The sequence below is a fragment of the Herpailurus yagouaroundi genome, unplaced genomic scaffold (assembly GCF_014898765.1).
Source record: "Herpailurus yagouaroundi ecotype Mexico unplaced genomic scaffold, PumYag 198, whole genome shotgun sequence".
Lineage (NCBI taxonomy): Eukaryota > Metazoa > Chordata > Mammalia > Carnivora > Felidae > Herpailurus > Herpailurus yagouaroundi.
This window is the reverse complement of record NW_024412429.1, coordinates 1,528,601-1,554,792: the sequence shown is the minus strand read 5'-3', so window position 1 is coordinate 1,554,792 and position 26,192 is coordinate 1,528,601. Positions and strand designations below refer to the sequence as shown.

Here is a 26,192-nt window from a genome sequence, read left to right as displayed (position 1 = left end):
CACGCTGACAGGAAGGGCCCCTGGCGTTGGTGGGGGGTGAGGGAAGGCCTACGGGTGGTCACTGGGTAGCCGTGAGTGGCTCGCTGTGAGTTTTCAGGCTGCCAGTGATTTGGGGAATGGGCCGGTGGCCCCACAGAGGTGATGTGTCCAGGCCTCGGTGAAAATGTACAGCACTCATAACGTGTGTGGTTGCTGTAGATATGCTCCCCGTTTCATCGTAGTTTCTGGAAGGGATTACACGATCTTCAACGGTTCGCAGTTGCTGTTCCAGTGTTAGAACTTGAGTTTCTCGAACAGGCGACATTACATTGTGTCAGCGTTCTGACAGAGAGCAAGCCTTTTTTCAAAAGATTGTTCAGTGTTGAAGTTTTGTGAAAAAGCCTTTTGGTTTGCCCCCAAAAAGAACTTATAAGAAACTTCATTTTTATTCCCCAGACATCTGGGAAAGTCATGAATCACAGATAAGCCTCGTGGCTGGCCCTTATCTCCCGCACTGTTTATTGTATTTTAATCCTCAAATTATTATATAACGAGCTCACATGAGCAAGCTTGAGCGAGAAACAGCCCCACAAAGTGCCTTGTGATTGTGTCCCTGATGGGGGCCCCACTTACCGGGGGCAGACTTCCCGTAGCTCATTCTCCATGCCATCCCGCCATGGCTCGGAACTCTCTAGAACCTGACGCCGTTCCAGGGAACCACGGTCTTTCTGCTAATTAAAGATCACCCACTGCAGCCTCAGCCTCTAGAGAAATGGCGTTAGAGCAGCTCCGTCACCCACACCCGTGTCCTGCTCTGTGATGTTGACTCTTGCTCCCCAGCTCCTGCAGGGGTGACAGAGGGGCTGGTAGTGCAGGGGTGCACAGGGCAGCAAGTCAGGGCCTGATCCTTAGACACCTGCCCTGGCAAAATGGGGTGGGGGGGCAGAGCAGGGATATTGGGCTCCCCCAGCCACCCCAGTCCACCCCCCAGCTCTCTTCTGTCTCCAGTCACCCCAACCCACCGATTTTGTTGACGTGAGCCCCCATTCCCACTGCCGTGGCCCCTTGCTTAGGTCATTTGTCTCTCCCTCATGGGCCCTGAGCCACTCTGGTTCTGAGGGACGGGAATCCCAGCACTTCCCCCCGGGTCCCGGTTTGCAGCCTGCACCAGCCATCAGGTGGCTGCTCGCCCAGGCGCCCTGTGCCATCTCGGGCGGGCTCCTGCCGGGCCCCGCGTCCCTCTGTGCCCCGGGGCGGGGGGGGGGGGTGGTGGTTTGGCTGGTGTGTGGGGTGCATGCGAGCCCTCAGCTTCCATCCCGTATACACACTTACTGAACTTACTCTCATAATTGTAGTCTCCTTGCAAATCTTTTCCGTTCTGAATTCAGATGATGCCTCGGCCCCAGCGCTGGAGACTCAGCCTCAAGGAGACGAAGAAGGTGAGCCCGGCCTAAAACAGGGTCCTATGGGGGAGGACTGCGGACGTGCTGGGGCAGCCACGGACGGGCCTGGGACATGCAGGCTGGTTACCTGCCAGGAGTCCTCTCAGAGTGGACTGGATTTGGCCGCTTCCAAGTTTATGACACCTGCTGTCTTTCCCGGTGGCTTCGGGGCACGGCTTGTGGATGTGGCCATGGCACACATACAACACGATGCAAAAGTCTCTCTTTTTTGTCCCCCCAATCAAAATCGAGGAGTTGAAATTTTATAATTTGGATAATATAAAATGTATATTTCAGAAGCATACGCTAGCACATGCCTTGTTCCCTGCTCGGACTTCGTGTCTTTCACATCTCATGCTGGCCACGATGCAGCAGGGGAGGCAAGCTGTGTAAGGTCACGCGCGTGAGGATGTTTCTAAGGTGTTTTGAATTTTGTAGCCACGACAAAGACAGATTTTCCCATTCTTAGCCTTTAACAGATCGTCTGAGGGACTTGCCCAAGTGTCACAAAGTGTCAGGCCCAAAGGAGTGAGGGTGCGCAGGTAACAGTGACAGCGGTAACGATGTCTTCACGGCACGGGCTACACGGTGTCGTTAGCCCACCGAGTCCTCAGATGCCGTTTCGCAGACGAGAACTCGTCTGAGGTTCCGGGCTGATCGTGGCCAAGGGCGGCCGGGACCGAGGCAGCCTCTCCTGTGTGTTCTCGGGCCCACGGTGTGACTGACCCGCTCGGCGAATACTCGGTGGCTTGTGACACAGTACTGCTGAAAACGAAGTGTTCCTGAAGTGTTTTACGCACAGTTGCATTTTGCATAGCGTAGTCTGTGATGAATCTTTCCTGAGCGAAACCTCGTGTGTTACTGTGAATCTTTAGGGCGCGGGGACATGTTTCCATACATCGGGGCTTTTCCCTGAACCCCACTCCTCTCAAGCGGAGCCACTCTGGATCCACAGAAATTTTACTTCTGCTTTTGGAAGAAGAGAGAAAAAAAACCATGTACTAACATGTTATAAACGTATATTATTCTTTCCTTTTGTCTCAAATATGTAATCAGTTTAACAGTATCTTTAAAAGTGTGGAATATGCATTTATTTAGCCCACTGACTTTGCAGCTTTTAGGCTCCCCACTGAGGTCTTTAATTGAGCGACTGTGTTTTCATGATGATTAAAAATAATCATCGTTTTGTTTTGTTTTATTAGATATCGCGTCCCGTTACCCCACGCTTTGGACTGAGCAAGTTAAAAGTCGGCAGAACAAAACCAATAAGAATTCAGGTAAAAGGGGGCCCGACGTTGCTTTGTGAGGAGGGATTTCACAGGCGTAGGAAGTGGTTTCTCTTTCTGGAAGTTCAGTGTGTGGAGCCCATCTTTTCCCTCAGTTTCCAGTGAGTCATGCAAATAATTCTTGTGACCTGACCGCCAAAATGTAGTTCAGATTTTGGTGGTTTTATTAAATTTCGTAAGTTCTTTAAACGGTTCCTCTGCATATGCCAAACAAACTACAGCTTCTGGTATAAATATAGCAATAATTGATAACAAGTATTTGTTTTTGACCAAATTTCAGAGATGACCAAACCCTTGGCTAATTTAGTTCCAAATCCTGAAAGCTGGGTAGATTGCATTTGCTACAAAGGAGTGTTTGACCGACTTTTACGTGTTAAAGCCGACTGTTCTGACATTTGTGGGGAGGAGGTGGGTTGCCTGGCATCTGGTTAGTGGCGTTTACAGGTTTCGTGAAGTCAGATTCTGTCTGTAATCTTCGTTCGTGCTTAGTTGGTTGCGTGTGTGCTTCCTCGGGCCTTTTCAGATGTTGCTTTTTTTAAAAAAAAAAAAATACTTACTGAAAGAAAGTGTCCTTCTGGGTTTGAAGTATTCATCTGCTGAGGGTCCACAGACTCAGTAATAACGCGAATATTCTGTGATCAGCCTCCAGTGAAAAAATCGTAAACGTTCACAAAGGCAGCCTGAGATCACAGCTCTGTGGCCTGTGCTTGGAAGTGTTTTTTTTTTTCCGAGTGCGTTTTAATGTCCATTTACGAAAAAAACAAAACAAACCCCTCAGATTTCTTTAAGTTCAGGATACTAAGAGTACTTTGAATCTCTCCCGCGACCTCTGTCCTTACCCACCCCTTCTGGAAGGACTCTTGAGGGGAGGCCCTGAGTCTTGGTACGTTCCCACCACCTGGAGGCCCCAAGACACGCTCTCTGTGACAGGAACGGTCACCGATTTACAGCCTGAGAGGCAACAAGCGGGATGAGCCGTGAAGGCTCCAGAGGAGGGTTAGGGGTGGAGTCGGTCTGATGTGTTCTTGTGTGGCTTCTGTGCCTGATGTTCCCATCGCTGTCCCCAGCCCCACGTGTTACTGCCCGGGACGGGGCCCTCCTCCCTCCTGGCGGCGGCTTCCCTGGGGCTGAGGTGAGAAAGGGAAGAATCCAAAGGTTTGACCATCAGATACGTGTGCACAAATGGCAGGGAAATCTAAAACATGTTTACCAAATTTGAAAATTATTGCCTCAGAAACGATTGGGAAACGTTTTACCTTGTGTATAAAGATGCGTACTTCTCTTAGGAACTTCCGAAATGGGGGAGTTAGTTTTGTTCAATCTTGTCACTGTATTTCCAGAGGTTAGCTCATTAGATTTTCTTCGGAAGCACACGATGAGTGCGTGGGAACTGGACCAAACACGGCATGTTTCGGGTTGACTGCTGGATCTTGGAAGCTTCCCATGCAAGGGCGGTGTGGCTGTGCCCACGCTTTCCCTGAGGAACACGTATCAAATTATTCTGAACGATGTCCCTGGACGTGTGCATTTTTCTATAAAAGCAGTCTGAATTGTCAGAGGTTTCAGGTTTTGACAGTAAGTACACAAGCTCATGGGAGAAGCACATTTTTGTGTCTCGCTCCTCACGGGCTGTTACCAGAGTTTCAGGCCTTAAGTGACCCGTCGATTATAATTAACCAACAGTAGCCATGCAGGCTTCCACCGTGTCGTGGGACTGAAAATGATGTTTCAGGAAATGCCAGTTTACATAAGTTACCCCATGCTATAATTTGATTTAAATCAGCCTAAATGGGCAGGACACAAAAAGACGACGTTCAGTTGATTTATGGACGTGGGGCATGAAATTACTGGATTCTGTTTGTTTCTTGTCAGTTGTCTGGATGCATGTTCTTTCTGAGGGTCTGAAGAAAGTCAGATCAAATCGGTATTTCGCAGTATTAAGAATAGTATTTAATTACGTGTAACAAGGAAACGGCAGACGGCCGTGGGGTTTGCAGATAGCCGCTGCTGTTGAAATCGCGAATGTAAGACGAGCTTCACTTGCATTTAGCTTTTATTTAAAAAAAAATTTTAATGTTTTATTTATTTATTTATTTATTCTTGAGAGAGAGAGAGAGAGAGAGAGAGAGAGAGAGAGAGAGTGAGCAGGGGAGGGGCAGAGAGAGAGGGAGACACAGAATCTGAAGCAGCTCCAGGCTCCCAGCCGTCAGCACAGAGTCTGACACGGGGCTCGAACCCGTGAACCGCCAGATCATGACCTGAGCTGAAGTCAGACGCTTCACCGACTGAGCCACCCAGGCGCCCCTAGCTTTTATTTTTAGCAGATACTTTTACTAATGACCTTCTCTGATAGAAGTAGGCACATTTAGCTAACAAAGCACAAGTGGTGATTTGTGTATTATTCCCAAATTTTTAGAAAATTAGCTGTTTGTCTTTAACTCTTGTGTCTTTTCCTGCAAGAGGCCAGACTGGGCACGGATTTCTCTTTTGCTCGGATGTTTCTGTATTCGTTAAAATTCCCTCTATTTTTTTTTTTTTTTTTCATGAGTTTGTGCTGAGGTAACATAATATTACTCGTGCTGTTGGGTACGTAGAATACGATTGCCATGCTAATGAGTGTGTTCCCTGTGTTGTGGTCAGTACACTTTGGGGCATTCAGTGGTAGGAGTCATTAGAAGGGACCATTCCTGAAAAGGAAAATATAGCACCCTAGTCTGAAAATGTACACATGCTGGGTACTCCATGAGTATTTATTAAATCCGTAAAGAGTTTTGCCCTCGTATGTTCATTGGTATTCTGACAGTACCATTACTTATTTTCCTAAAACAAACTACAGGAAGCAAACAACAACAACAAAAAAACCAAATAGATAAATAACCAGAAAACAATTAATTTAGGTGCAGTTTGACGGCTGAAGTTTTATTAATTGAAATGCAATATAAATATAAATGACACGGTCTCCTGGTGGTTCATCCAGCAGGAGGAGCATCACTCTTGTTATGTGAGTCATTACACATTAGTGAGTAGAATCTAAAACTGTATTTTAGTTAAGAAAGCATTACTCAGGGGGCGCCTGGGTGGCTCAGTCGGTTGAGCGTACGACTTTGGGTCAGGTTGTGATCTCACAGTCCGTGAGTTCGAGCCCCGCGTCGGGCTCTGTGCTAACCGCTCAGAGCCTGGAGCCTGTTTCAGATTCTGTGTCTCCCTCTCTCTCTGCCCCTCCCCTGCTCACGCTCTGTCTCTGTCTCTCAAAAATATATAAATGTAAAAAACATAAAAATAAAAAAGCATTACTCAGTTTCCCTCTCAATATAAAATTGAGCGTCAACTACTTTCTCGAATCATTTTACTTACTGTTTTATTTCTATCTAGTAGGATATCAAAGTCGATCACCAAATTTTACCAGGTAAGAGGTTTTGTAACTTACCGTCTTTGAATTCTACAAAATTAGTCTATAGAATGTAAAAGAAGTAGGAGATGGTTTCCGAACACGAATTTCTCGAAGAATGCTTTCGTTTCACAAAACAGCAAGTCAGTATTCTTTGAGCTGTGGGCCACTAGTTAGCACAGAGAAGGAGTTCAGGGAACAGAGGGGAAAACGGATAGATTTAGATGAGGAGGACCATTCAGTTTTATGGCTGGAAGGGACCCTAAGTGTCATGTAGCCCAGCCCCCTCATTTTATAAATTAAGGGAAAAGGGAAAACAAAATACTGAATCTCAGGTAAATGAAGAAACCTGTTCATCACCGCAGCCAGGGGGGTGACTTAGTGCCATTTCTGTGATTGCTTCAACTTAATGGGTAAGTTTCACGAAGAAGCCACGTTTTCGGAAATGCTTTGCGTATTAGATAGGAGTTTCTTTTTTCAGTTTACTTACTGATTTTGAGAGAGGGAGCAAGCAGGGGAGGGGCAGAGAGAGAAGGAGAGAGAGAATCCCAAGCAGGCTCCACGCTGTCAGCACAGAGCCCGACTTGGGGCTCGGATCCGTGAACCGTGAGATCGCGACCTGAGCCGAAGTCAAGAGTCAGACGCTTAACTGACCGGGCCACCTGGGTGCCCCATAATGGATAAGAGTTACTGGGATTATGGAACCTTAAAACTAAAAACAAAGCCACGGAGGCCACCTGACTCACCCCATTTAAGTGAACAGTGGAAGAAACGGACGTCAGGAGGGACCAAGTCGTTCGCTCAAGGGCAGCACAGGTGTATGTGAATGTTTGTCAGATGTTCTGTTCGGTAAGAAGCCAAGTTGCATGGACATAACCGTCCTCACTCGGAATGTTCTAGCAATCCGCGAGCCTCGTTGAGAGGGTGAGCCCCACAGGGTTGGGGTGGCCCCGGTGGATACTGACCCTGGACCGGGCCGCGAGGGTGTGTGGTGTTGTTGGTCAGTCCTGGTCCTCACCGCGCCTCTGCTCCGGCTCCCCCTCAGTCTGCGTTCCTCTGGGAACACGCGGTGCTGCCCGCCCTGGGTGCTACCACCACCCCCCACTCACCCGCTCTGGGACGCTTGCGTGTCCCGTGCCCCGGCCGAGGGTCGCCCCCGCTGCGCCAGCCATCCTCGCGGCCCCCATAACTGACACCTTACGACTCCTGTACCTGGTGGGGCACAGGCTGGGATCCTCATAACTTTTGACCACAGTTTGGTACTTTCTCGGTTTATGAGCAGATGCGTGGACCTACTCATTCCCGAAATGGCATCGTGGCACAGCAGCCAAGGTGACACGGCCTACACACCGCCAGCAGCCTCGTACTCTGGCTCCCGTAATAGCGTGTGCACGTGCAGGGCGTCCCCCAAACACAGACGTGGTCTGGGGTGGGGGTGACTCTGCCCCACCTTTGAACTTGCAGAGACTTTTCTGACTTTCACGTTGATGTTAATTTCACGTGTTTCCCTCAGATCTTTTTCTGGAAGTATTTTTACCAAAGTAAGTAAAAATTCCGTGCTGTGAAGAAATGGCCTGCCATCAAAGGTTTCTCTTTATCTCTTTATTAACTCAGGAAACGACTGGTTAAGTTAACAATCAGTAACCGTGACTGTCTGCTCGATATCATATTAGGCTCCATGACATCTGAGTGACCTCCTTTTTTGTTTAATGTTTATTTATTTTGAGAGAGAGAGAGAGAGAGAGAGAGAGAGAGAGAGTAGGGGAAGGGCAGAGAGAGAGGGAGAGAGAGGATCCCAAGCAGGCTCCAGCTGTCAGCACAGAGAACGACGTGGGGCTCGATCCTAGAACCATGACCTGAGCTGAAATCAAGACTCAGACACTCAACTGACTGCACCATCCAGGCGCCCCAGAACGATCCGCTTTTGACACGCAAGTGGAGTCACCGTGCCCACGAGAGGGCTCTGCTGGGAAGCGTGATGAACGGGAAGTTTGGGGACAGTGAGCAATTATCCGCTGACTGCCTCCCGAGGCTTCTTCCCCCCCGTGAGCGGTAATGACAGTGGCAGGGGAGCCTGGTCCCTGCACGCGGCTGCCTGTGAAGTCCCTCACGTCCACTCGGTCCTCGCAACAGGCCGGTGGGGCCGGGCGTGTCCTGTGTCCATGTCACAGGCTCAGATGACACATCCCAGGCTCTCGACGGCGGGCACCGAAATGGCACCTGACCGGCCCCAGTCATGCTCCCCACGCCGGGCTTCTCACGGAGTGAAGACAGCCGTCTGCCCCCGTAGGTGCCCTTGGGCCCCACAGAGTCATGGGGGATTCTCATACCGCTGGCAAGTCGCCGAGGCTCCTGTGGACACGCAAATGTCACACACAAAGCCTTGGGCATGCACGCCCGCACGGACACATACACCGTCTTGCAGCTCTGTCCCCTTGCTGCTCCCATGTCCTCCAGGAGACTCTTGTCCCTGACCCCTTGTCCCCAGATGGCCCAGAGCAGCCCTGCTACGTCTTGCCTATGCCTCTGCTTCACGTGATGGGTCGTCCCCCAGACCCCGTTCCTCGTGTGCAGAGACCCCTGTGTCCGCCAGCCCCTGACCGCTCGCTCTGCGTACCCGCTCCTCCTCTCCAGGATGCGCCTCTGTCTTCAGAGGTACGTGTGTTTCTTGGCGTGTCTCTCCCTGCTCGGAGTGAGGTCTCGTCGAGGGTAGAGATAAACCTTGTTCAGCCCCGGGGCGAACCCAGCGTCTCCAGACCCATCTGGGGTCCCCTGGTGGCCCCGACGTGTCAGCCCCCGTGCGCGGAATTCGACGAGGACAGCGCTGGCCTTCACAGCCCAGCCGTGGGCCGGGGCCGTGAGCGTGCGTGAGGCCGCGCGTGGGGGCCGGGGGCCCGTGGACTCCTCGTGTGAAAGGGGTCGTAGGGACTTCTCTGGGTGCAGCAGGTCCTGACGAGGCTCCCCAGACCCTCAGGCCCCAGCTCTCCGCTTCCGGAAGGTGCAGGGCCGGCTTCTCAGGCTTCACTGGGGGCCTCACGACGCCTGGGGCTGGGCCCGTGTTTGCCTCACACTGCGCACGACTCCCGGCCCCCAGCCCCCCAGCCCCCGGGGCGGGGCAGCGTCTGCAGAGAACGCAGGTGAGCCCGTCCGGCCGGGGTCGCTTCTGGTGGGGCAGAGTCCTGGACGGCCCGTGTCCCCCGCGGTCTGCAGGAGCCCGGCTAGCGCTGTGGCCCTGGTGGCGGCCGCTCCGCACGCCCGTGTGTTTCTGAGGAGGTGCCTTGTAGATGCACATTTAAATCGGCCGACCTTGAGGGAAGTGGGTTCCCCCCGGAAGTTCGGTCGGCTCGTCCCAGCAGGATGGGGGAGCCCGGGTGCCAGGTGCGGGCCTGGGCGTGGGGGGTGGCGGGCGAGCTCTGCACGGCCGGGCAGGTGACCCGTCTGCTCTCTGGGTCGGGGAGGACCAGCGAACCCGGCCACCGCCTCCTCGGGGCCTCGTGTTTCGGTCAAGTCCTTCTCCCCCATGGACCCCGATGACGTGTCCCCAGTGTGACATGCCACACCCAGTGGGGCCGAGTGGGGCTCGGGCCATGGTGGGTCACGCTCGGGGCCTCTGTCGGAGGGTGTGGGTCCGGCATCAGGGGCATGCCTGCTGCCCTGCTCTGGGGCAAGGTGAGGGCTCAATACCTTTCTCTGTGTTGAGGCCACAAGCTGACCCAGGGCGCCGTCCCCGCCGGGTCTGTCTGTGTGGCCCGGGCAGCAGCCCTGGGGGCAGCGGGCAGCCTCCCCCAGTGGCCCAGCCGGAGGGTCGTCTCCCCGTCCCAAGCTGCAGGCGCTCTGTGTCGTTCTCTCTGCCTGTGGCCCTTCCGACAGCCAAGGTCGGGCCGCAGCGCTGGCCCTTCGGAGACCCCAGGGGAGAGCCCCAATGGGGCCACGCGGCCCACCCTGGAGGCCTCGGGTTCCACCGACCTTTCCACGGTCGGGATTTTCCAGTTGTGTGTGTGAGCTGAGGGCACACGGGGCCTGTTTTGTCGTCTCTGACATCCCCTCCCGCTTGGGAGAAAAATGTTCCTTCCTCCCCGAACTCTCCCAGACAGCTCTGTTTTATATCCAGGAGACGTCCCCGATGCCAGGATGCGCCTTGGTTTTATGGGACCCCCGCAGTGGAAACATTCTTCTGCTTTCTTCAGAGCTGATAATTTTTGTTTTATTGCACATATTAAAATTAGTGCCAAAAGATAATTATCTTTTGATTCTGCTTTAAATCATGGTAAATTGCATTCCCTCCTGGGGAAAAGTACTACCCATTATTTTTTCTTTCTTCGTCCCTAAGCTTTAAAGTATTAGTTTTACTTTTTATTCCAGTTTTCAAACATCAAGATACCAAGGAGATTCTTAAGTGATAAAGTTGCAGTCATTTGAAGAGATTGGCGCGTTAAACCAAATCCAATAACTTCTTTTAAACGTGGACTGTGAGATTGTATTATTTAAAATATATTAATTAATCTACCTAAGAGTGTGCATACCTGGATTTATTCAGTTTTCCTCATTGTAAAGGGGAGTTTTCATCTCAGTCACGTTCAGTTCTTCGATTTCTGTGTCCAAGGTGGGGTTGAATAATCGGGATGCAGCATTTCAGTGTAAGCACAGAACACAGGTAACAGAAGCAAGCGCATTACGTCCCAGCCGGTTGCAAACACACACCAGCCGGGTGTACGTCCCGACTTGGGACCCTCGGCATGTGAAGACGTGCATCTAATTCACCGTTGAATTGATGAGGTCTCATATTAAATAGGACCGTAGCTACGATTTGTAGAAAGCTCGTGATGTGTCAGGCAGAGTGCTGTGTATTTCAGTGGATACTATAGTCTAATTCTTAACTCACAGGGAAGTATGTTTTCAAAATCTCTAAGTGGCAGAGTCTTAGATTCAGCCAAGATTTTCAGCTCTGGATTTCCTACCACTGCTTTGTGGATCAGATGGATGTGGCCAGTTCCACAGCCAGTGGGCGCACCGTGAGATGTGTCTGGCCCGATTCTCTGGACGGTGGACCAGGAGGCCCGGCCGCTGTGCCTCTGCTGTGGGCTCTGAACGGGTGCTGGTATTTCGCGCCTCTCTGGGCCTGGACCCCGGGGAGGGTCTGGCCGCAGAAGTGACATGATGGGAAGGAGCACTGGCCTAAGTGTGGGTCAGGCCACAGGCTTGAGGACAGGGTAAGTGGCAGCCTCCCCACTCTGGAACCCGAAAGCAAAGTCATGCCCCACCCCCCACCACCACCACCGTTTCCGTGGGAAGGGACGCGCTGGACCAGGGGAGGTGACCAGAGAGAGAGGCACCGTGTGCCGTGAAGGTGCTGAGGACCTCCGCGGCCTCTGTGTCACTGGGGCCGGTTTGGGGTTCGCTCTGCGGGACCCTCACCAGCTCATCTTCCTTCCTGCATGTCACCTTCAAAGTGGCGGCGCTGTAACTCCCTGGCACGAGTGACGCCACGTGTGTGAAAGCCCCGTGGCCCGTTGGGGCCGTCCGTGTCCTCCACTCAGCAGGACGGGCTTCGTATCAATTGTTGGGGTCGAAGGTCAGTCTTAGACTTTGCAAATAACAAGAGGACGGTCCTCAAGCATCCTGAGCGTGTGCGTGCGTGTTCGTTCCATGTGGAGTTCTAGAGACTCACGCTAAAGGTTCAGGTGCTGGGAACCGTAAGGATGGGACCAGTGACAAATGACGGGTGCCCCAGGAAAGGATTGCTGGTTGCAGCGAATGCCCATGTGGTTTGCAGCCTGACTTTGAATGAGGTGTCTCTCCTTGATTTTCACACTTAGGAATAGAAACCTGACAGGACAGACCCCACTGTGGTTGTTTCCGTGGTCTTCCCGTCACTTACATTAAAGACTAAATCAGAATCGATTCAGCTCGTGAGCAACGGTCTTGGAGATGACCCACGGTTGATGGAGGTTAGACTTCCTGCCTTCACCCCCAGGGAGAGCAGTGCGTCTTGTGCTGCCCGCGGCTCTCGCTCACTCGCTGTGGGCAGCAGTGTTGGGGGAGTGGTATAGGGTCTTCCCAGCCCAGACTGTTCCCACTGGCACAGCTTCCCTCCAAACGGGCCAGAGTCCGTAACACTGAGGAAATACCCGCACAAACACTGGATTGATGCGTGACTTTTGGCCCCGGCCAGTGACCTGTGGCAAGGTTAAAAAACCTTAGTCCGTTTGCGAAAGCATTTGGGTCCCTCCCCAAGAATGACGCGACGTGTGCGTATGTATGTGAACAAGCATCTGTATACAAGCCAACGTGTTAAGTATTTACTTTTCTCTGAGAAACACTTTTGTGCTTTCCACGGATGCAACCTTTTTCCTTACCTTTGCTCCTCCTCATATCGGTTATCTTTTTTCTTTAATATGTCTGCGTCCTACATTTGTGTCCCAGATAAATCCTGGTCTGGAAGTATTTCCCCGTGTTTTTTGCCAGAAAATCCCACTGGTGGCTAACGCCAGAATACATCAGGCAATTGTATCTTGGATGAAAAAGCAGACCAGGAAGTCATTTAAAAAGATGTCGTTTAAGTTCTATGTTAAATAACTATTGGCATCAAAACACAGAATATTTAAGTCCTGTTAAGGTTCTGTGGGCCAACCAGTAAGGCTTCAAGGTCATACGAGTATCTTCTCGAGGTACTCCGGTAACTGAAGACGTAAAGTGTGTGTCATTTGGGACCTGCCTGACTCGCCCCGGACAACAGCCTTAGCTCTGAGCAGAGGAATTACTTCCAGGCCGTCCTCACTTGAGGCCTATGAGAGGATCTTGTTTTCCCTTTTTACACGTGAGGGAAGTCCCAGAGTTCACCGAAACGGCAGGTCCAGGCGACCGGCCTGACGCTTCCGTTTACTTGGCCTTGTGCCGCCAGTGACACCCCTGGATTTACCAGGCGGGGTGTTGGCAGTAACGCCCCTGCTCGTCAGAAGTCTGCCTTTTGCTCTGGTGACCGGCCCCGGTGAGCACTGGTTTTCCGGGCGGTCTCGCCAGGACCCTGGTACCTTTTGTCCTCTAGGCCTCGATTCCGTGAGGGCGGTTTCGGGAGAGGAGGAGCCTACGGAGGTGGCTGGCGCTCCCTGCTGAAGCCCCAGCCTGGGCCGCGGCCACCACCTTCCCTGGGGTCCTACCGCAGGGACCTGAGTCCCAGGGCCTCCTGCCCGAGAAGGAGTTGGGCCTGGAGACTCGCGGCCCGCCGCGACTCTCCACCGAGCTTTGCCGTGGCAGGTGCTCGCGGAGCCCGGGATGTAGTCTTTGGGAGAAAAGGAAATACGATTATAACCTCACCACATGGATTAGGTCCTGGTCCTGGATTAGGTGGTGCTGATCGTTTCTGAGCGTTCACGTGGTCATACATACAGACGTATGTATATACACATGGCTGTGTGGGGATATGTGCGAGGCTGTATTTGTATCACATACGTGCGTAATGGTTCGCTTCCGCTAAAAATTTCTGTGCACTCGTGCTCCGTCTCCCCAGCCCAGGGCGTATACCCCTTGGCGAGGCCAGCGTGCTGCTCACCCCCCTTCTTCATCGGTCCTCTGTCCTCCTGGGGCAGTGCCTGTGTGTGTCCTGCGTCATCTGACCTAGAATCCTTAGCACACTTGTGTCTCGTTTGTCCTTCCCAGAGTGGAATACTGGAGTCTCGGGTGTGAGATTTCCAAAGCTGCGTTCTGAGCAGCTTCTCGGGTGATTTTTCTTTTGAGGGCTTGAGCATTTTTCATTAAGTGTTTAATTTTAATGACCGTATAATCAACATACAGCGTTGTGTTAGTTTCAGGTGGGCAGTATAGCGATTCAGCAATTCCATACGCTACTCAGTGCTCATCAAGATAAGTTTGCTCTCTTTTAAAATGTTTATTTTTGAGGGAGAGAGAGAGAGACAGTGAGCAAGCAGGGGAGGGCCAGAGAGAGAGGGAGACACAGAATCCGACGCAGGCTGCAGGCTCCGAGCTGTCAGCACAGAGTCCAAAATGGGGCTCGAACTCGTGAACCACAAGATCATGACCTGAGCCGAAGTCGGACGCTTAACCGACTGAGCCACCCAGGCGCCCCATTACCATCTTTTAAAACACCAATCTCAGCAGTGAGTTTTGAGAGAATTTTCGATGCTTCTACACTTCCATTTGGATTCGGATGTCAGAAATTGATACTTTGGTTTCAATGATAAGATTTTTTTTCAAGGAAGAACTTTCAACTGTTTGTTTCCCACACTTATTTTTTTTAAATCTTTAAAAAAATTTTTTTTCAACGTTTATTTATTTTTGAGAGAGAGACCAAGCATGAACGGGGGAGGGTCAGAGAGAGGGAGACACAGAATCCGAAACAGGCTCCAGGCTCTGAGCTGTCAGCACAGAGCCCAACGCGGGGCTCGAACTTACGGACCGCGAGATCATGACCTGAGCCGAAGTTGGACGCTCAACCGACCGAGCCACCCAGGCGACCCAACATAAGTTTGCTCTTTAATATCTGGTGACTTGTTTAACATTAAAATTTAAGTACCACAAGAAACATGTTAACTATTATCAACAAGGTTTCGGACATTTGACTTTTATTTCTTACACATTTATGCAAAACAAAACACTAAATTTCACAAAGGCATCTGAATCTCGGGGTAAGGTCGAACAACACGAGTCGTCCTTGACGCAGTTTCCCCGACCCCTTGTGTTCAGTTCCGCAGGCCAGCCTGAGCGTCCTGCACTTGAACTGTGTGTGCCGCGTTGGTGGCTGCCCCTCTCCCTGAATCGCGTGCTCATGGCACCTGGGTCACCGCGGCGGACCCCGGGTCTCTGTGCATCCTCGCGCACCTGTCGGCTGGAGTCTTCTCCACATGCAGCTTTCTCAATGTTGACCTTTAAAAACACGAGCCCCTCCTCTGTTCAGGCCTCTCACGTGGTGCCCCCGTCACCTCATACGGCCCGAGGCCCGTCCGTGGCCTCCCGCCGCCCTCCTGCTGCCTCCTCATTCATCCACACGCCTCCACGCTCCACGCTGCCAGCTTTCTTTAAGCAGCTGTGTGAGGTCTGGTAAAACTCCCATGTGTGAAGGGTACAACTCAGAAGTTTTCAGTGTCGTCCTTGTGTTGTGCAGCATCACAATGCTTCTAATTCTAGAACATTTTCATCCTTCCCACGAAACCCCAAGCCCCGGATCCATTGGCAGTTCCCCACGGCCACCCCCAGCCCCAGATGGCCGCCAGTCTACCTCTGTCCCTGTGGACTTCGTCATTCCGGGCCCTTCACACGGGTGGAGCCTCCTGTGTTTGCTCTTTCGTGACTGGCTTCTCTCACTCAGTGCCATGGTCACGAGGACCGGCCACGCTCTGGCGGATGTTGGCGTTTCATCCCCGTTGGTGCCGGAATCCTGCTCCACGTTTTATGTGTCCGTTCCTCAGCTGACGGACGTTGTCTCGTTTCCATGGTTCTGTGAACATTTGTGTAGAGATGTTGTGTACACGTCCTTTTCTCTTTCCTGAGTGTCTACCTGACGGCAGAATCGCCAGGCCGTATGGTGACTCTGTTTAGAGTCTTTGAGAACCGCCAAAGTGCGTGCATTGGGTCCTCACCGGCATCGGGTGTCTAATTTCTCCTCTCATCCTTTCCAACGCTTGTTACTTTCCATCTTTTAAAAAAACTGCAGCCACCCTATGCGCGTGGGGCCTTGCACTGTTGCGGTTTGATTTAATGACCGGTCGCGCGCACTCTCACGAGGTCACGTGCGTGTCTTGTTGGGAGAAACGTGTGTTCAATCCTGTGGACGTTGTGATACTGACTACTTGCCATTTTATCATTGAGTTCTTAGACTTCTTTGGGTGTTCTAGATGCAAGTTCCTTATCAGATACGTGGCTGGCAAATATTTTATCCCGTTCCGTGACTCGTCTGCTCACGTTCCTGATGGTGCCCTGGGAATCACCAGGGCTTTTATGTTCGATGAAACCCACTTTATCTATTTTTGTTCTATTGGTTGTGCTTTGGTCTTACATGTGAGGAACTGTAAGGCTGGAGCCCCTTCCAGGGAAGAGAGTGAGGTTCACCCTCCGTGGCGGGGGGGGGGTGTGCACAGTCAGAGGAGAGCGAGGTACATCCTCCGTGGGGGGGGTGCACACAGTCGCCCCCAGCAGCAGGTCTCACGCTGACCCCTGACATGCCCGCCCTTCACGCCTTCCTCTTCCGTGAGATCAATCTGAACCTTGAGGTTAATTCCGCTGGATAATTTCCTCTCTTCACCTGAGCTTCTTTTTTTTTTTTTTTTTTAATTAATTTATTTTTTCAACGTTTATTTATTTTTTTTGGGACAGAGAGAGACAGAGCATGAACGGGGGAGGGGCAGAGAGAGAGGGAGACACAGAATCGGAAACAGGCTCCAGGCTCCGAGCCATCAGCCCAGAGCCCGACGCGGGGCTCGAACTCACGGACCGCGAGATCGTGACCTGGCTGAAGTCGGACGCTTAACCGACTGCGCCACCCAGGCGCCCCATTGAGCTTCTTTTTTAAAGCAAGCATATCCAGTTAAAAGTTACATCAATAAGAACTCTGGATGGGGGAGGATTAAGAGGAAATGGGAAAAGAGAAAAAAATACAAATTTTGCGTGGTATGGACTTACTGTAAATTCACATCTAACCTGGCATTCCACGTTTTCCCTGTCAATCTGCCCATGGGTGAATATTCCCGGCGCTCAGCCTTTGTTTAGCTCACCTGAACAGAGAACGTTTCCTCCGACTCTCTTCAGCAATCAAATGTTGACAGGGTGCTCACCTGCTAGGCCTGTCCTCACAAAACGCCACGGACCAGGCGGCTCGAACAACGGGAACTTATCCCTCACGGTCCTGGCGGCTGGGAGGCCAGGACACGGGTGCAGCAGTGGGCCCCATGGGAGGCTCTCCTGGGCTTGCGGATGGCGCCCTTTCCCCGAGTCCGCTCCTGCCTCCTCCCCTGCAGGTGCACCTCTCCGGCGTCCCCTCCTCTTCCGGTAAGGACGCCGGTCAGGTCAGAGCAGGGCCACCCTCCTGACCTCCAACCTCAGCCCAACTCCTTAAAAGGTGATTATATTCAAAACCCTGTCTCTAAAAGCAGTTACATTGGGGAGCAGTCGGGGCTCTCACATATGAATTGGGGGGGGGGCCCAATTCAGGCCGTAACGTACAGAACAGAATTATTTTAATGTGTCTTGAATTTGGAGGTATTGCACTAAAAGCAAAACCTGTTGGTAAAAAGGCTTCACCTGGAGGTGACATTCACCGTGGGAAGGTCTTCCTGTCGGTGGGCGTCTTCGACCACACACCCTCCTCCTCTACTCTTTCTGTGGTCACCGTCAAGTCTTAAGTTGCCTATTAAAAAGTTCCTTTCCCACAGGAATGGTTTTGTAGGCAGTAAGGAAAGTCATGCTGGTAATTTCTCACGCACCTTTGATACAAGTTTCATTTTGAGCCACGATGCACCTTGATTGCAGCGAATCAAATTTTGGATGAAGGCGATTGAAACTTTCACACAAATTTAGCTATTGCTTTTGCTACCGCAGGTGTCTTGTATACAATAGCTATTTTCGGTTAGTAACTCCCCTGTCCCCCACGTTTGTGAAAATGAGCCAGGTACGGTTCACGTAAACTAAGAAAAAACTCACCTGTTTTATTAAGCTACCAAAATGTTTTTGCCGCTTCTGCCTGTGGGGACTTTTCCCCAATGCTTCCTGTGTCCCCAAGCCTGCCCTTGACGTGTGAGGTTGTTGATGGCATACAGAATTCCCGTGCACTTCTCGGTGACACCCACTGTGAACAAAGTCATCGTCTGAGGTTTATCGCCAATCCTCGTACTAGATGATTGGCCTTCACTTTGTACATTTGCGGATTTAATAACTTAATAGTTACGGATTTAATTTCAGTTTCAGGCTAAAGAGTTGCCTGCCTTTACCGACGGTACTGGGCACAACCAGCACGAGTGGGACCGTGCGGGGCGTGGTGTGACACACGTGGTCCTCTGGAAGGCATACCTGCTGGACACGTGTGGGGGAGACAGTGGGGAGAAGGCCTGGCGGGGGACTCCCGCAAGTAGGAGGGGTCAGAGTGTTCCTTCACCGGGAGGACTGGATGAAGAGCACACAGAGGGAACACTCTCCAGCTCGCATTCGTGCTGCTCACAACTGTGTGAACTTGACTCGGGAAGGAAGATCCAAGACTCGTCCTGGCTAGCTGGCATGTTTTCTCTCTTGTCTGGAAACTTGGAAATAAGTTTGTTTTCATGTTTTGTGTGACTTTGCCACAAGAGAAAGGGGGGTATTTTCTTCATTTTAGAAGTCAGTTTTTAAAACTTTAAAAAAAAAAAAAGAAAAGAAAAAAAAAATCTCTAAAATGTTTGGTTGGGAAGACAGTTAAAAAAAATTTTTTTTAAATCTTTATTTATTTTTGAGAGAGAGACAGCGTGTGAGCAGGGGAGGGGCAGAGAGACAGAGAGACACAGGATCCGGAGCAGGCTCCGGGCTCCGAGCTGTCAGCACAGAGCCCGACGTGGGGCTCGAACTCAGGGACCACGAGATCATGACCTGAGCCGAAGTTGGACGCTCAACCGACTGAGCCACCCAGGCGCCCTGGGAAGAGAGTTTTTATTAGCTCAAGATTTTTTCTAAATTTTCAGCATTTTTCAATCATGATATGTTCTCATGATTCCTGAAATATTGTGTCTAAAGCCGTTGCTTTGCCTTTCGCAATCACCGCGGGTTACAGTGAGGCTGCATAGACGGTGGGAGCGGGTCAGTAAATTGCTTTGAATAAATTCTTTCCACGTGCTCATTCCACTGGGTGACTCCTCCCGTGGGGTGTCTGTTCAGGTCTTTCGCCCATTTTTTCATCAAGTTGTTTGCTTATTTTAGACACAGTCTTTTATGGGATATGTGTTTCGCAGGCACTTTCTCTGCGTCCTGTCCTTCTGGGGACGGTGTCGCTCACGGAGCACATGATTTCGGTGTTGATACAACCCGGAGTCATCGGCCGTCTCCTCCCTGGCTCACACCTCTGGTGTCTTGTCCAAAGAGTCTGCACCAAACCCAAGGGCCCCTAGACTTTCTCTGCGTTCTCTCCAGAGATGTTACATTTTTACAGTTTACATTCAGGTCTGCGATGTGTTTTGAGTTATTTCGTGAACGGTAAAGGTCTGTGTCTAGATTTGTCTTTTGCACGTGGACGTCCAGCTGTTCCAGAACTTTTGTTGGAAAAACTGTCCTTATTCCTTTGTGTGTCTCAGCTTCTCTTTCACACGTCCCTCAGGTGTATGTGTGGGCATCTACTCCTGGGCTCCGGAACAGTGCTGAGACTTAAAAATGTTCCAAACCCGGTGACGGGCCGAGTAGCTGGCTGGGAATGGGGTTAGTGGGGAGCAGAGGTGAGATTGCGGACGCGTGTTGAACAGGAAGGTGCCGCGGAGATGTGCCCTCCTGGCCACGTTTGCTTCTGAGCAACCCGAGGAACTTGACCTAGGAGTCCGAGTGGGTCCCAGGGCGCTCCCCGCTCCCCACGACTCACAGCCGTCCCTCCAGCGTCCTCCGTGGTCCGGGGCTCCGCTTCTGCTCCATTGCAGGGAGAGCGGGCAGCCTGCAGGAGGAGGTCCGAGGGGCGAGGGGGAGGCAGCTCCTACAGGGGGCCTTGTCCCTGTCAGGATGGGGGTAGGGGCTAGGGAGGGCATCTGCAAACCTGGGAGAAAGGCTCCACGTGACTCGAGAAGGAATTTGGAAGGAAAATTTGAGGAGAGGAGACGATTGAAGATAACATAATTTTACTTACTGTTTTAAACACTGTCATAGTTGGAAAATTTAACACTGCTATTTCTGGTAGGAACATTTCTAATGCTTCCTTGCATTTAAAAAAAAATTTTTTTTTAACGTTTACTAATTTTTGAGACAGAGAGAGACAGAGCATGAACCGGGGAGGGTCAGAGAGAGGGAGACACAGAATCCGAATCAGGCTCCAGGCTCTGAGCTGTCAGCACAGAGCCCGACGCGGGGCTCGAACTCCCGGACCGCAAGATTGTGACCTGGCTGAAGTTGGACGCTTAACCGACTGAGCCACCCAGGTGCCCCAATGCTTGTTTATTTTTGAGAGACAGAGCACGAACAGGGGAGGGTCAGAGAGAGGGAGACACAGAATCCAAAGCAGGCGCCAGGCTCTGAGCTGTCAGCACAGAGCCCGACGCGGGGCTCGAACTCACGGACCGCGAGATCATGACCTGAGCCGAAGTCGGATGCTTAACCGACTGAGCCACCCAGGCACCCCAATGCTTCCTTGTGTTTATTTCTGCTTTATTTACTTATTTTCGGCAGGGAGTTTTTGGGATCTTTCTTCTTCCTTTCCTCTTCACGGCTTTGTCTTCCCCAGGAGCATCTTGCTCGAGGGACATTCATCCGCCACTGAGGTGCCCAGGGAGGGGGTGCGGGTATTCAGGGGCAGGAAGCAGAACCCTCATGTTTTTTGTTAGACCCACACGGCTGCCCTTCATCCACCTGCAAGGGAGCTCTGCCCGGGAGCACGCGGGCCTGGGTTTACACTAGCAGTTGGAAACGTTTTATTCTTTAAAAAAAATTTTTTTTAATGTTCGTCTATTTTTGAGAGAGACAGAGAGACAGAGCATGAGCGGGGGAGGGGAGGGAGAGAAGGAGACCCAGGATCAGAAGCAGGCTCCAGGCTCCCAGCTGTCAGCACAGAGCCTGACGCGGGGCTCAAACTCACGAACCGCGAGATCACGACCTGAGCTGAAGTGGGACGCTCAACCTACTGAGCCACGCGGGCGCCCCGTCCAAAGTTTTCAAATATTTATTGTAGGAAATATTCGCCAACAAGGAAAATAAAACAAAGTAACTAGTGGACTCACAGTCCGGAGGTAAGTGGAGGGGACAGCATCCGAATGTGCATGTGCCTTGCACATATGACCTCCTTCTGTGCTTCGCAGATGGCAGGGAGCATTTTCAGTGTCTCCAAACACCGTCCTGCCACGGTATTTCTTACGGCACGGCCCACAGCCCATCCCAGGTGACTGGAAAAATGCAGGTCCCTGGGCTGGTCTGCTGTGTCACCGGATCTGCATCTGGTGGGCCCCGGGATTTGAAGCCTTGTGCAGTTGTCCAGATGAGGGGCGCCCGGGGGGCTCAGTCGGTTAAGCATCTGATTCTTGGTTTCGGCTCAGGTCGTGATCTCACGGCTCGTGAGTTTGAGCCCCACGTTGGGCTCTGCGCTGACAGCACCGAGCCTGCGTGGGAGTCTCTCTCTCCCTCTGTCTCTGTCTTTCCCTGCTTGTGTCCCCCCCCCCCCACCAAATAAATAAATATTAAAAAAATAAAGTTCTCCGGATGATTGTTTTCCACAGTAATATCTGTGAAATGCTTTCTTCGGTATTCTTTTGATTGTACCACGTGTGGTGGGGCATAGTTTACAGAATCAACTTCTTGAGAGCAGATTCTTGTAGGAATGTTAGCATTTTGCCACTATTAACAATTCTTTAAGGAACAAATTTCTTAGTTTTCTGCACTTTTGTGATTATGTCCTTGGGATAGGCTTCCTGGGGATCCTGGATCCTCTGGCTGACGGAGACGTGTGTCTTCCAAGCCCCGGATGCCCGTCAGCCCAGCCTGTGGACGTTTGTCCCTTCGCTCAGCATGTCGGCCTGTGGCTGTCGCTCGGGGGTTCCGGGGATCTGGGCGAGCTGCCTGAGCGAGGCCGTGCGTGAACGGCACCCGGAGTCACGTCGGAGCTCGGGTTCCGGTTTGCCGAGCGGGGGGACCTGCGTGTCTGACGGGCTCCCAGGGGACGCCCGGGTCGCCGGCCCTGGGACCCCAGATGGCCTGGCCGGGCTGGGGAGACAGCAAGGAGTGTGGCTCTCGTCCCCACGGCTTCAGCAGCCAGTGCCTGTGGCACAATTGGAATGTCTGACTGTTGGCCGTGGTCCCGGTTTGCAGCTCGGGGGGCTTCAGGACCCAGCCCACGTTTTCGCGACCTTGCCCCCCTCCCGTCCGTTACCAGGTCCGTTACCAGGTTAGCCCTCCTCCACCTGCGGGCACTGGCGGCTCCGCACAGGCCGGTGGAGTTTTAAAAAATAAAAGTCCCAGATGCCGTGTTCAGCAGACTGTGTGGGACCAGTCGCCCAGCCCTGACCCAGTCACGGGCCAGAGGGATGGGGTGTCTCGCTGGCCGTGCCGGGGGCCGTCGCTGCAGGCAGGGGGAGGGTGGCTGTGGGCCTCGAACCCGCTGCACGGGCTGACTGTGGGGCGATGGTTCCCTCATCCTCCAAGGCGAGGAAGGGGTGCCCGCAAGGAAACAGGCGTTATGGGGGTCGCTGTGGCCCTTCTCACAGGCAGGCTCTTCGTGCAGCTGGAAAACCTAGTTTGGGGTGACCTGGGCTCCCGCGCACGGTGCAGGTGAGGGCCGGCCCGGGCCGGGGCGGCAGTGCTGGGGGGTCACCTGGCTCATGGTGGGGTGGGTAAGGGACCTGCAGGCCTGCGTCTCGGCAGGACGGTCTGGGTGCGAGGAGGGGCACGAGACAGGAGCCCGCAGGACTGCGTCATGAGGAGGTGACACGTGTCCTGGGCGCCCAGATCCCCTCAAACTGCAAGACTAAAGTGGAAACGCCCAGGAGGGAGCAAGCCACCGAGGTGCAGCCCCGGGCACAGGTGGAGGAAGGGGAGGCCTGTTTTCTGGAAAGTTCCAGCTGAGTGTCCAGAGCTCAGGTTTGCTCCTGAGGGTCTCGGACCGTGCACCCCATTCAGGGAAGTAGCCCGTGTGGTGGCCCGATGGCTTGGTGCCGGGTGACCAGGGGCAGATTCGGCCTCTGACTGCCGTACCCGGGGTCCTGGCCTCCCCGGCCTCCAAGAAGCCACGCTCCGTGGTCTGTCGCCGGAGATGCCGGGAGGGCTCCGCGTTGCAAATCACACCAGGCGCCCCGAGTGTGATGCGTGTGCAGAGGCGGTCGGCAGGCCGGCTGCCGCCCTTTGCATGAACTACAGCAGACGCTGCCTTATTAGGTGACTCCGTGCCAGACCCGCCGTTTCCTGTGCGCACTGTGATCTGCAAAATGTTAAATATTTAGACTCGGTTCTGTTTGAACACTTCTGCCAAAACGTGTTTTTGGGTTCTCTCCCCTCGGCAGGGAGGGAGGGCGGCCAGCGCGCAGTCGTCCGGCCTCGGGGGACGGGGCCTCTGGAGGAGGTGAGCGGAGGTGGCCGGGGCGCGGGCCCCCAGGGGCCAGCCCGGCCACGCTTGGTTGTCACCAGGGCGGGAGGGGGTGGTCCACGGCCCCACGCCTTCAAACAGTGGCTCTGTGAAAATTACAGCGGGCGTCAGGTCGCGAAACGAGCCGCAGATGTGTGTCCGATTCGCCTTCAGGAAAGTCTTTCCCTCCCCGGTTCTAAGGCCTGCACGCCTGTTCACGCCCGGCGGGGCGCACACGCTCAGAGCGTCCCTTGGCCAGAGGCGCCTCTGCGCGGGGACGCCCCTGACGGCGACAGGAGGGCGGGATGCAGGAGGAGGGTGGAGAAGCCCGTCAGAGGCTGAGTGTCTGTGAAGGGAGCAGAGCCAAGCGCGGGGAGGAAAGCAAAACACAGCAGAACCGTTCGAAACGGCTGTAAACACTGAAACATAAACTCGGCTGAACGCGGGCCATCCCCCGGCCGAGGGAAGCCTTCCGGGTGCCGGGCCGCCCCCCTGCCTGGTGCCGGTTTGGGGACACGGCTCGCCGATGCAGCCCCGCCCCCGTAAGCGGCCTCTCCCATCGGGACCGCTGCCGTCCTGGGTCCCTGCCCCCTTGGCCACGTCGTGGGCCTGTCTCGGGGCCGCACTGACCACTTGGACTTTACTGACTTCAGCTCTCCGTGCCGCGTACAGCCGCTCATCCACCCCTGCGGGCGGAGCATCCGTGCCCCGCACAGCCCCCACATTCACCCCTGCCCACAGCAGGTGCGGGAGCCGCGGGCGCAGCGGCTTGGCCTGTGTGTACGTGAGGCTGAAGCTGTCAGACGGTCCAGTGGGGCGATGATGGTGGCTCGCACACAGCCGCGGTGAGGACCCAGACGGGCGGGTGGAACAGGGCCGACTGCACATCGCACGCATCCACCGTTATCGGGAGAGTCCAGAAACGCACGCCCGGCCCGAGGCCCTGCTCAAATAACCGAAGTGTGTGGTCTAATTCAGCAGTTCCCAAGCTTTTTGGTGTAAGAATCCTTTTTACTCTTAAAGCTTATTGAGGACCCAAACAGCTCTTCTTAGGACGGGTTATATCTGTGAACATTTACGGGCAGTATTCAAGCTGAAAAGTGTTTAATCCACGGGGCACATTCCGTCTGGCATCATCACACGTCACTCGTGAGAATCAGAAGGCAGAGGACATGGTAATATTTTATGCAAGTGGTTCTGACCTCCTTGGCTGTCCTGGCGGTCCTGGAGCCCCACTTTGAGAACCGCTGCTCTGGAGTAGGGACACGATGTAGACATAGCACGAGCAGGCAGAGAAGCCTGCACGGCCATCGCGATGGTTGAGAAAAAGTGGAGTAGCTCAGTGGGAATTCAGACGAATGGAATCCCTTTCTGGTGGGGAGTCTTGGGGGGATCCCCTGAGAATGTGGGACGGAGTGAAAGAAGGGGTTTTGTGGCCAGGCCTCGTGAGCCCGGGACCCGCACGCACACAGCCTACATCCCCAGGGAGACCACTTGGTTCCTCAACCCCAAACATCTACAGGCAGGGCCTTTAGATTTCTTCTCCGAAAGCAAGTATGGGGATACGCTTTGTGTGCGGAGCGTGAAGGGCCCTTCCTGAAGGTTTTCCTAGAAAAACAGCCCTCGACAGGGGATTCAAGCCACCGTATCCTTGGAGATACTTGTTCTGAAACGGCCATTTACCCATTGAAATCTGTCCATGTTTAAAACAATAATATCTTGGGGCCCGAGTTCAGGTACGATGTCCTCTTCTGTCTGAACACTTCAGCGTCCGTCCCCGCAGAGCCTGCAGGCACTCACTTCATGACATTTGGTTTTTCCTCTCTTGCCCTGGTTACAGATACTGGTTCTGTTTTCGGTCATGATGGCTGTTTTGGGTCCAGGGATTAGAAATCTTTGGAGAATGTCAGAATTTCTCAGGGGGGCCAGTCTAAGAGAACACGTTGTAAATGTGTCCTGGCCGCCCTGAGGCTGGCTGCCAGCACTTTCTGGTGAGCGGAAGGCGTCGCTGTCCCGCATCTGGCCCTGGCAGGACCCTCAGTGACCCGGAAGCCATCGGCTACATTGTCACGGCATGACTGGCGCTCAGGTCTAGGCTAGGGTCAGGCACGTCCCAGCAGACAGGGCCCCAGACGGAGGGCTGGACGAGGCCGTGGACGGGACGGTACAGAGGTGCTTCGTGTATCACTGCCTGTCCCCTGAGCTGAGCCCGGGGCTGGGAGACCAGCTGCTGGGAGACCACAGTGGACCCCACTGGCTCCCGAGAGGAGTGGAAGCTCCTCAGGAGAGGAGTTTGAGGCTCCTGAGAAAGCGGAAGCAGCATTGACTAGGGATTTAACAACCTGGCTTGTGTCCTGCTTCTGAAACCATTATTGTTGCGCAGTCTCGGGAAGCCGCTAAGCTTCCCTGCACCCGTGCCCACCCGAGGAACCCGTGGGTGATACAGTGCTCGCCATCCGGGTGCTTACGACGGATGGAAACTACCGGGTGCTTCTGGTGGCGGCGCTCTGGGTGGGACGGCCTGGTCTGTGTGCCTGTGCAGAGCTGAGGGAGCCGGGGCAAGGGGTGGAGTCACTCTGTGTCTCATGTCCTCACCTGTAAAATGGAATGAGAGCAGCTTCTAAGCTGGGTATCTGTGAGTATCTGTGAGTATCCATGACTGTCTGTGAGTATCCATCACCATTTGTGAGTATCTGTGAGTATCTGTATCTATGAGTATTCATGACCATCTATGAGTTTCCATGACCGTCTATGAGTATCCATAACTTTCTATGAGTATCCATCACCATCTGTGAGTATCCATGAGTATCTGTGTGTATCCATGACTGTCCGTGAGTATCCGTATCTATGAGTATTCATGACCATCTATGAGTTTCCATGACCAT

At 53.1% G+C, this 26,192-nt stretch overlaps 1 protein-coding gene across 1 annotated transcript in view; it reads left to right on the top strand.

The window, feature by feature from the left end:
• SMOC2 (SPARC related modular calcium binding 2) overlaps positions 1-26,192 on the top strand; it is a 122,598-nt gene that overhangs the window by 33,236 nt on the left and 63,170 nt on the right. Inside the window, exons 7-8 of the mRNA XM_040449244.1 lie at positions 1,368-1,418; positions 2,624-2,698. Of these exons, the coding sequence (XP_040305178.1) occupies positions 1,368-1,418; positions 2,624-2,698 (126 nt within the window). The remainder of the gene's footprint in view (positions 1-1,367; positions 1,419-2,623; positions 2,699-26,192) is intronic.